Source organism: Gymnoscopelus braueri, assembly GCF_963280865.1.
Source record: "Gymnoscopelus braueri genome assembly, chromosome: 5".
In the NCBI taxonomy this organism is placed as follows: domain Eukaryota; kingdom Metazoa; phylum Chordata; class Actinopteri; order Myctophiformes; family Myctophidae; genus Gymnoscopelus; species Gymnoscopelus braueri.
Genome location: NC_137606.1, coordinates 8803420 through 8815427, shown reverse-complemented (window position 1 = coordinate 8815427; position 12008 = coordinate 8803420). Strand labels below are relative to the sequence as shown.

Sequence of the window (12008 nt, the reverse complement as noted above, 5' to 3'; positions counted from 1 at the left end):
GTATCTCCTTCATTTTTTATGTTTTCTTTTCATAAATGAATGCCCTATTTATAATTTAAATTTATTTTATCTACAAGCTTTCAACGCATCACATTTGCAACGTGTTTTAAGCTAGTAGACTATTTTAGCTAGTTCTTTTTTTAAATTGCAAATCGTCTGTCGGGTGGAAAGCTCATTATGTCCAAAACTGTTACTTTTCAGGATTAAAAAAGAAAAAAATTGCTGAAAACGCATCGCTTTGCACCGCGTTTCGAGCTTGTAGATCTGCTACTTTTGAAGCTTTTGCGTGACGCTGTGGTGTGACCAAGTAGGGCGTTCATTTACGCAAAAAACACAAACAGTTAAAACATGGAGATAAGAGGTTTCTGTCCAACAGCGACGATATGATATGAGGCAGGGAGACTTGGTAATCTATATGTTTTGAGTACATTTCTAAACCCAAATTGAATGCGTATCGTTGCTGTGTGGCAGAAACCTCTTATCTCCATATTCTAACTTTACCGTTTCTTTTCGTAAATTAACGGCCTACTTGATCAAACTACAGCGTCACACAAAAGCATCAAAAGTAGCAGATCTGCAAGCTCGAAGAGCTCGACACGTTTTGAATTTGAATCCTGAAAAGTAACAGTTATGGAGTTATGAGGTTTCCACCCGACAGAGACGATATAGAAAACCGGAGTGCAGGGACAGCACTGTACTTGTTCTCAGACGATGCCTCCATTCAAAACCTCACTACGGCTTCTATAGATGGGTTTCCCGTTTGTAAACAGAGAGGATGATGCGCGCGCAGTGGAGGGAAGAGCCTGTAGAGGGCGCTATTACCCGCAGCATCTCTGGCCATTGTACGTTGATAAAATAAATGGTCTTCACCGGGTTTAATGAAAGTAGATTAAATGATGCAGTTTGTAATATCTTCTTTACTCAATAAAAATGATTTGTCGGAAGTTGGATCTGTCTGTATATAATAGCAGCATTATGCCTATTATGCCTATAATAGCAGCATTATGCCTATCTAAATCCCGAAAATAACAATAGAGTGAATGGCACTTCCGGGTCGTTCTACCTCCCGCATGCGCAGATTGCACTCTCTGCTCTGTGATGACGTCGCGCGGAAACCCATCTATAGGTGAAGGAACCTTGGACAATATAGGCTACTGCGGCATGTTTAGCATAGCGACGACTGATCTGGGAGTCATATCATTGCAATCGACCAAACAGTTATTATTACACATTCATAAATACATGTTTGCAAAATGAGAGAGAAAGTACTGCTTTCAAATGCCACTCACCTCCACAAACAAAACAAAACAACGTTAAGCTGCCAAAAGAATCTGCTGAGAAAAGAAATGAATGCACAGTGCGTACATTGACGGTGAGGAAGAGGCACGTCTTCATCACAAACAGGAAAACCGCTAAGATCAGTTGGTTCTCAAACCTTCTCTGGATCAGGGGCCCACTTGAAAATCACCTGGAAAAGCATTTGCCGGCCCACCCATCCATCTGACCACTTAACACACGGGTGGCATGTTAAGTGGTCAGATGGGTGGACCGCACCGCGTGCATCTGGCATAGTATACTAATATAAAGTTCCTGTTTAGCAGTAATCACAAGGAAAACTAATATACATTTTCAAGGTTTTAAATGAATAATACCATTATTATTCTTTAAAAAAAAATATATATATAATACATAATATAAATATTAAAGCTGCACTATGTAACTTCCCCCTTTTAGTGCTGACAATTTTACCATTGAGCTAATAGAGCCTGCCTCCTTGCTCAGGGGATAAATTGAATCTTGACCGTCAGGTCAAAATTCGTGTCAGATCCTGTGTCTATAGGTGAGACATTTTGACCTTTGACACTATCTAAATGTCTCAATAGAGCACCGAAGTCCTGACGTGACTCGTTCATCCCCAGGTTTGCGGAAGTAATTTCTCTATGGAGAATAACATTGGGTCATCTTAGAATCGTCTCATATAAGAATTGTGGTCCAAAAATAAACACCGCGTGTCGGCGTTATTGTCAGGGAGGGGGTTCTGTATCGTTTATGATAGTCAGTCACTTATATTTGATACAGTCTGTTTCTGGCGAAAATGTAACTAATTCGGCGGAAGTAACATTAGCGTTTTCTCACCGTCAGTTGATGCTTCATATCCATAAGAGTCAACACGCCGGGGTCATTTGTTTATTTTTGGAACACAGTTCTTATTTGACGCGATATTAAATACGTCTATGGGATTCAGAACGGGGGTGGAAAACTGCGAACCAGGTAGACAAACAAAGGATGTGTAAATGACGTCAGACTTCGGCGGTCTATAGAAGAGCAGGGAGACAAAATACAACCACCGCAACTGTATAAGTTATATTGTATTAACATACTCTATCATACAGATTGTATAAGTTATATTATATTAACATACTCTACCATAGAGATTGGACACAATTACATTTTATTAATAAAAAAAAGTTACATAGTGACGCTTTAATGTTAAAGTGTATTAATATTAATATTATCATTAAAATCTTAAGTGTTTTGACAATTATTTGGGGCCCAATTGCAAGATCCCCACGGCCCACCAGTGGGCCCCGACCCACACCTTGAGAACACCACTGAGTTTAACCACCCAACAATTAATTCACCAATGAGATTGAATCATTTAGACACTTTCTGTCAAACATCACTAGCACAGTGTTGAGACATGTTTATGGGTCACACCCACAAGTTAATATCCTGGCTTTTGTATCACAAATATTTTTCAAAGACTTGTCAAACAAAAAAAGGATTCTGGCAACAAAGCATACATGTACAATATGAATATCACTCTGTTCGTTCCGAATGTCCACTATGGTTGATCCAATACATCATTATGTTATAGGTTATAATGTCTGCAGTGCAGTTGGGTAGTTTGTGTTTCTTATCTTAATGTTAAGAGTTTTTGACTGAGACTGCTAAATTGAACTTAAAACAATGTTTAAAATGCTTTGGTTCGGGGGTCAAATAAACACTTTTTTCACTTCAAACTAAACTTGATTGAGTCTGAACCCCAGAAAATAATTATTTTGAGTTTTACTCAAAATTTGAAATTAATTACAAATATACAAAAATTAAAAAACAAACAAAAAAACCCTAAACTAAACAAATAAAACCCTGCTAAACAATACAAATCAAATGTATAACATTGCAATCCATTTCTAACTCCATATAAAGGTTTATTATAATGCTACGACGGTGGTTGTAGGGTATCTGGCAGCAGCCTTGAACAGGATTATCCTAGAAGAGCAAATGTATCCTTAGAAAAAAACCCTTAATGGTATTAAAAATGGACTGCAAATGTCTGTATGTTATTATAAGAGGGTAGAGTGATACAGAAGTAAAATTCTGTTGAAGACATATGTATTACAAACCGTCACAAGTAAATCCTTGATCACAGTTCATTAATGTCTTTAAACTTCACTGTTTTTAGATTATCCATTTGAGGCAGCTTATAGCTGTAGTGAGGATAATAATAATGAGGTAATGGAATGGAGTGTTGCTGGCCTCTGCAGGCCAAAAGTGGTACAGCAGCCAAATTACCCATAAAGTGAAAGAATGATTCCTGGCTAATGTTGCTGGAATCACACAGTAAATGGTATATACATAGGGTATTAGGGATGAACTATATCTGGTAATAATCTCTTTTTTTGCAATATTTTCCATCCTGAAGATGTGGTGTTCTAATCTAAGTGCGATAAAGATCTCTGATGCAGCTCAACAGTGTCATTAGGGTGCATGATTCTAACAACTAATCTCTTTCCTCAGTTGTCATGGCAATTAAATGCCTCCATTTAATGTGTGTGTGTGTGTGTGTGTGTGTGTGTGTGTGTGTGTGTGTGTGTGTGTGTGTGTGTGTGTGTGTGTGTGTGTGTGTGTGTGTGTGTGTGTGTGTGTGTGTGTGTGTGTGTGTGTGTGTGTGTGTGTGTGTGTGTGTGTGTGTGTGTGTGTGTGCGTGTGTGTGTGTGTGTGTGTGTGTGTGTGTCCACAAGCATGCAGACACACACAGTAGATGGAGTGGTTTGGTTTAAAAAACTGTTGAGCACATTAACCCTGGCGTCCCTATTTTGTGCAAAATAGCTGGAAATAGCTGATCTACAACACATCCTGTGTGAAGTGTTAGCTTGTAGATCAGCTATTAGTAAAAAAAAAAAAAAGATTTTGGGGGATCAATTTGTTCTTCATGATGAAACAAATTCTCCAATTCAACATTTTGTGAAACAGAAAATGTCTGTACCACAAAAATAGCTGATTTACAAGCTCACATTTTTGACTTTTATTTTATATTTTTATGAATGTTTTCACCTATAATGACATGCCTAAAATAGGGACGGCAGGTTGAAAAGTGGTAAACTACTACTTATTGTGTTGGCTGATTGGCACTCCATTTGCAGCTGGTGAACACACCAGACTCACTAATATCTTGGTTCTTTATTGCTGTACTAAGTTATATAACGTTTTCAACTAAACAATAAACATCTGTGTCATCTACTGTAGTAACTACAGTATTATTAAAACATGGAGGATTGCAAATTGGATCAACTACCATCTATAGAATCCCAATGTGATTTCCTTTTCATTTGGTCAAAACAACAACAACTCAAACTATAAACATTGATTAATACTATTCACCTTTCCGAAGTGCTATAACGTTTTCCTTCAATTTGTTGCAAAGCGTAAAAAGGCGACCCCTGCTGAACATTGAGAGCAAGGCATGTTGTTAGAGCAGCGCTTCTCAACCTTTTTTTTTTCACGGACACCCATGCCATCTGATATCATTTTTTTAAATCTCCGGGACCCTTTAGGGTTCCACTTCCCAAACTTTTCAGGCCGCGACCCCCCAAAATAACCCCTCCCGCGGTGATTCTCAAAGTGGGTTCCGGGGACCCCCAGGGGTCTTTGGGGGGGTACCAAGGGGTCCCCAGCTAAAGTGATCATTTTAATCACTTTATCCACTTATATATTGGCTATTAAAAAATAGCAGATCTACAAGCTCACAGCGTGTCACTTCGTACCACGCTGCGATCTTCTACATCTGCTATTTTTGAACGAAAAAAAAAAAGAATAATTTTAGATTTTTCTTTCTTTTGCATAAATCTTCTTTTCTGGGGGTCCCTGGCACAAAGCATTTTCAGATGGGGGTCCGCTAAAAAATACATATCAATTTGGGGGTCCACGACATGAAAAAGTTTGAGAAGTTTTAGACTAGAGAAGCATCGAAGAGCTGCTACAGGCTTTCTGAGGTAGCAGGCGGTTTTTAGTTGAGAAGAGGCTTTTAGGGTTAACGTAAAGATAAGTGTTAAAACATCAAGGCAGAGAGCTTTCTGAGTTCCAGCGATGGTCTATATGCTGTATGTAGCGTAACATTCACTGCTGTACCAACTCTCTATACGTATGGTTAAACTGGATTGCATATTCTTAAAGCTGCACTATGTAACGTAGTGCTGCACGATTCTTGTTCAAATGTGAATCACGAATTGAGATCACGATTCTCATTGTTTCAATGAAAATATGTATTTATTATGTATATATATAATATATATTATAAATATATTTATATATATATATATATATTATAAATATATAAATATTATATATTATATTAAATATACAACTTGCTTAATTTAAATTATTTAAATGTATAGAGTATTTTTGCTTTACATCGTTCAAGTATGATTGACATTGCAAGTTGGTATTATTCAGAAGCAGAAAAATTAAATAAAATAAAATAAAAAAATCACCAGAATTTAGAAATGAGATGGCATAGGTGTCTGAATTGAGATCGCGATCTTTTTTCGATTAATCGTGCAGCACTAAATGTAACGTTCCTGTTGCACCGCTGGATTTGAACCCCGGTCTCCTGCACTGAAGGAGTGCTGAAATCTTTACCACCAAGCTAATAGAGCCTGCCTGCTAGCTCTGGAGACTACTAGAGTTTTGACCTTCGGGTCAAAGTTTGTGTCAAACCAGAAACGGGATTGTGTCAAAGGTCGTGTCCAACCTAGACACAGGATCTATAAGTCTCAATAGAAGAGCAGGGAGACCAAAGTTATAAATGGTAAATGGTGCATTTATATAGCGCCTTTACCCAAGGCGCTTTACAATGTGCATTACATTCACACACCGACAGCGGAGGAAACCATGCAAGGCACCAAGCTGCTCATCGGAAGCAATTAGGTGTTCAGTGTCTTGCTCAAGGACACTTCAACAGTAACTCTGGGGGATCCTGGGATCAAACTGGGAATCTTCCGGTTCCCAAGCGGCCGCTCTCCCTCCTGAACCACTGCCGTTATATTGTAGATAACATACCCTACCATACAGGTTGGACAATTTCTTTTGTATATTTACTCAAAAAGTTACATAGTACGGCTTTAAGTTATGATGTAGCTTTATGTATGTTTTGGTTTCTACAGCTTATATAAGGTGAGTGATGGTGGGCGTGTGTCACCACGTTAGCTTTGATTTAGCTCAAAACATAAAGCCTAATTATACTCATGGTATGATGATGGTGTCACTTATCAAAAAGAACACATTTTGTCCTTTTCAGCAAGTGACATCGTTTGTAATACAGAGTAATAAAATAAATGTGGCTCGAAGGAGCACTTCACCTATTTTCAACCTTATCTTCGTATAGCTGGTCCTCACTAATCACCCGTTATATAAGATGGCATTTCCGTCTACTGCGGACAGTTCAGAAACCTGCCTACCAATGACATCATTGGTGGGGATGCATGTTTGTAGACAGAAATGCCATCCTATAGTGAGCATTAGTGAGGGAGGACCCGTAAAGTACAAAGAGATGATGTTGAAAAAAAATTGTTTCCTTTAAAGCTTGTGACGTCACTTCAAAACAGTTCATTCAAACAGCATGAGGCTGTTTGAATCGAACCCTTGGAATGGAGCACAGTGTGTTTGTGTGTGTGTGTGTGTGTGTGTGTGTGTGTGTGTGTGTGTGTGTGTGTGTGTGTGTGTGTGTGTGTGTGTGTGTGTGTGTGTGTGAGATCCGATACATCGCCCATCTCCCAGTGTTGAGCACATAATAGAGGTATACAACGTATATATGTGAGCACCAATCAGATGTTGACGTACAGTGATGGGGGGGGTGTGTACAAATCCGATGTTTCCTCCTCCTCCTCCTCCTCCTCCTTCTCCTCCTTCCTCCCTCCCTACATCTCCTTCTCCTTCTTGGCCTCTCGGGTGGTGCTGCCCTTGAGGAAGTCGCTGCGCAGCAGCCGGAAGAAGAGCACGATGTTCATGGCGGTCATGATGGCCATGCCCACGCTGCCCACGGTGTAGGCCACCAGGGGCACCTTGTCCCGGTTGAGCACCAGCCAGCGGGTCATCCAGGCCAGCGTGTTGATGCGGAACACCACGTAGGTGCCCAGGTTGACCATGCTGTTGACGCGGTACAGCGTGCCGGCCGCCAGGCTGGCCATGCGCAGCGACTGCCGCAGGTGCAGGAACACCGAGTTGATCTCCACCAGCAGCGCCACCACGGCGAAGCCCACGTAGCGGCACGACAGCACCGACAGGCCGAAGCACGTGATCACCTGGAGACAAAGACAAAACGTTCAGTAAATATACAATATTACTGGCAAAATAATACTGTATTAAAGTTACAATCTGGGAAGTATTTTATTGAAAACGTTATTGTAACGTATCTCATAACAATTTTTTTAATCATCTCTGTTGGTTGGAAACCAAAACGGTTACTTTTCAGGATTCTAATAAAATTGTAAATTAACGCCCTCCGGGCCTATTTGATCATACTACAGCGTCACACAAAAGTAACAAAAGTACAACTACTTTTGATACTTTTGAATTTGAATCCTGAAAAGTAACAGTTTTGGACATTTGGTTTCCACCCAACAGAGACAATCTATTGAACAGTTTTTTTTTAAAAGAATGAAATCCTATCAAATAAGAGTGACAAAGCTCCCAACATGTCAAAAGGGCTGGTATGAAGGAAGGTCCAAAGAGAACCTCGAGGATGCATTTAGGACCACATTAAAGTGGGATCACATGACTTTTCCCAAGCTGACCACATGTTGTGTGAAAGGTTCCCAAATGGGACACAGCCTGTGACCAATGATGAGTCTGGATACAAAGGATGGGAGTGTTTTACTGAAACCATCTGCCTGTACATGATCGCATCGTCGCTTAGAATTTGCATGTTTTGTCGTAAGTTAAGCCCCTAAGCCACTGGATAACAATTAATACATTACAATATTAATCACTACAGCATGCATAATATTATACATTCAATACCTCCTGAGCCCCTGTTGCCACATTAAAGGGATATTTCAATTTCAAATATGTTTGAGGTCATTTTAACGTCTACTCAGAACTGTATATACTATATATGTTCATCTTGTTTGACTGTGAGTCATTAAATGTGTTTCACCCCAGACAGTTTTTAAGTTGCTTGATTCAGTATTTAGATATTTGATATTCATCTTATCAGACATTTTCAGTTTCAAAAAAGGCCACAAGATGGCAGCAGCAATAATGTCACGTGCCAATCTTACAATCAGTGTGAATGAACAAACTCATCTTGGCAAGACATTTAGAATAGAGACTGTCAATGGATGAAGGACTCAAAGATGTTTTACTTAAGTAAATGTGGCAAAACCACAACGTAGAAATACTAAGGAAAGATGTAGATCTGCTACTTTTGCTATATTTTTACATTTCAATCCTGAAAAGTAACAGTTTTGGACATACTGTATGAGGTTGGTTTCCACTCGACCGAGACAAATATGTACTTAGTTACTTTCCACCACTGGAGGAGACTGTGTTTAGTCTGCCAACATTAGACAGAGGTAGACCAAAAAAGATTCAAATGAAATATAATCTGATATGTTTATGATGGAAAGAGAACTGAAGCAGCTCTGAGAACTGAAGCACTGCTGGGAAATCCGGACGACAGAAATGTGTTGATCCCAAAACACAAAGAAGGTTTGAGCAGCATGCAGGACCCTGGTGCCAGCTCTCCCTCCACACAGGGACTGTCACTTCTGTCCCCCCCAGTCCTCCCAGTAAACCCAGTAAACCCACTGGGCTTCCATTTACACTCAGCGCAACGCTCACAGAATAATAAGAGGCAAAAAAGTGTTCAGTTCAATCTGAAGCTACCGTATGTGAATATAATTAAATTCAATTAAATTCAATTAAATTCAATTTAATTCAAAGGAGATTTACTGGCATGAGAAAACATATGTTTACATTGCCAAAACAAGTGTCAAAACATTAAAAAAAAGGGTAAAGTATGTACAGCATTGTGTTAAACAGAGCTATGTCACATTTCAACGTTATTATCGTCTCTGTCCGTTTTTCCCAAAACTATTTCAAATAGCATAGAAAAAGAAAACTGCTGTTTAAACTCCTATATTGACTAGGGTCCTCCAGGGATCTATACTTGGTCCCCCCCCCTTTACACCAAATCTCTTTGCTGAAAATAGTAGATCTACAAGCTCACAACGTGTCTCGTCCTTGCAGCTCTACGGTGGCGGTGGCCGTAGCTGAATGGGTACAGTAGGGAAGCCGTCTGGGAAACAGAAGGTCCCAGGTTTGATTCCTGACCCCAGTAATGTGTCAAGGTGTCCCTGAGCAAGACACTTAACTCCCCCCCCCCTCCCCCCCTGCTCAAGTCGTCTGACCATTTGAGCAGCAATCTGCTGGGTAAAGCTGAAAACTGAATTTTCCCAGTAGATCAAATGACTGTAGCCGAATGTTTGCCTATTATGACATGACCACAATAGGAATGCTAGGGTTCATGTGGTTAAAGCTATTGTTTAAACTGCTATGGTTTAAACTGTGAATGTTTGTGGTGGTTTTTAGGGCAGGGTTTTAGGGCAGGGTTAGGCGGTGTCACTCTCCCTATATAACAGATGATTCAAGCGATGTGTCGCGTCTAACGCTTGAAAATCTGTGATTTACCGCTTGTGTGACAATGTGTAAATTACAGAAAGCAGTGGAAAGCAAAGCCAAGCAGAACCAGTACACTCTAGCTAGTACACTGTAGTTACACAACTGTGTAGGATGTTAATCAATGAAAAAAAGTTAGAATATAGAGATAAGAGGTTTCTGCCCGACAAAAACGAAATGCAGCAATAAACCACCTTAATGTCCATGAAACACTTGAACTCTGTGTAGCTGCTATCTACTACAGCCTACAGACTGCTAGGGGCCGTCTGGTAAACCTGAAGGTCATCGGTTCAACTCCCGGTCAGCGTGTCAAAGTGTCCTTGATGGGGGCTGGGGGATTTCAGGACCGACACAGGGACCCCACCCATTGAAAAAAGAGGGTCATGTTATCTTTATTAGCTGTGGTATGTTTGTTTTTGTCTTTTTGTGTTTTGCCAGGGAGGTGCTCCTGGTGCATAACCATAGCTGTGGTGTATTTGTATCTGTATTTGCTTTGTTTTTGCTCTTTTTTTCTTTTCCTTTTATGTATTTATGTTGGGTCGTGTGGTCCCTGGATGGAGGGGTGGGTGGGGAGGAAGGGGTGGGGTGAACATTGAAAATACCTACATGTAATGTCTTACAGCTGTAGAAATGTGAAAATAATAAAACAATCAAGTGAATGTAAAGTGTCCTTGAGCAGGACACTTAACCCTTAAAAGCTCTCCCCAGAGCACATCTGAGCAGCTGGGTGAAGCTGAAACTGAGCTTCGACATTACACGGGATTAATAAAGATCTACCTTCCCTGATATATTAGATAGTTCATATCATTAGATGTATTCATAAAGTAGAGGACAGATGTAGCGGTCATATTGTTATTGTTCTATAAAACGAGCTGATGCTAACATTGTCTGCATTTCTCAAGAGAAGCGCCCTATTTTGGGGATTTCATTATAGGCAGAAAACAACACAAAACCATTGGAAATGTGTAAAGATTTTTGAGTTTTTCCCCCCCAAACCAATCTACAAGCCATGTGAGGCATTGTAAGCTTTTATATATAAAAAAAAAACGTTGGCTATTTTCAAATAGCCAAAGTATAAAATAGGGCTTAAAGGGATATTTCACTTTAAAAAAAAACTTGGTCATTTTATGGTCTACTCAAGCTTTTGTGAGCCTCCGGACAGTTTTTAAGTTGCTTGATTCAGTATTTAGATATTTGATATTCATTTAATCAGACATGCCCCCTTCCTATACAAACCCATTATAACATGTTAGATGAATCGAAAACACCCGTCCTTGGTTCTGGTGACTCACCCTGCCCTCCTAATACGTGAGGGGGGCGTGTTTCTTTTATTACTTTTTTCATTTATTTAATTTATTTATTTATTGTATTTAATTATTTTCCTTTTCCAAAAAAAATATTAAAAATAAATGAAAAAAGTAATTGAAAAAACACGGTCTCCTCGTATTAGAAGAACAATGTCAGTAACCAGAAACAAGATCGGATGTTTCTGCTGAATCTAACATGGTTAAAATGGAGTTTGAAGTTACAATGGGTTTGTATAGACAGCTTGTCTGATAAAATGAATATCAAATATCTAAATACTGAATCAAGCAACTTAAAAACTGTCCGGGGTGCTCCCAAAAGCCTGAGTAGACGATAAAATGACCACATTACATTTTTAAAGTGAAATATCCCTTTAAGTGATTAACTAAATAAAAGGCCAAGTGTCATATATCTGCAGTATTCTCAGTGACCTTAAAGCCAGACCACAATGCCATGCGTGCACTCGCACGTTCACACACACGTACACACGTACACACGCACGCACGCACGCACGCACGCGGCTCTGGGACATAAGTCACAGATAGTGAACAATGACAGTGACAACAGCGAGTGCGGTATAGCCTATATTTAGCAACGCAAACAATCATTTAACCAAAGCACTGTGACGTGATGCAGGGAGGGACAACAACAGTCACGCCAAGAGCACCCCCACGCTGTGTCACACACACACACACACACACACACACACACACACACACACACACACACACACACACACACAC

At 39.8% G+C, this 12008-nt stretch overlaps 1 protein-coding gene across 1 annotated transcript in view; it reads right to left on the bottom strand.

Annotated features, from left to right (window-relative positions):
* Nucleotides 1-6085: 6085 nt before the first annotated feature.
* tlcd2 (TLC domain containing 2) overlaps nt 6086-12008 on the bottom strand; it is a 44921-nt gene continuing 38998 nt past the window's right edge. Inside the window, exon 4 of the mRNA XM_080428753.1 lies at nt 6086-7583. Coding sequence (XP_080284879.1) covers nt 7200-7583 — 384 coding nt within the window. The 3' untranslated portion in view covers nt 6086-7199. The remainder of the gene's footprint in view (nt 7584-12008) is intronic.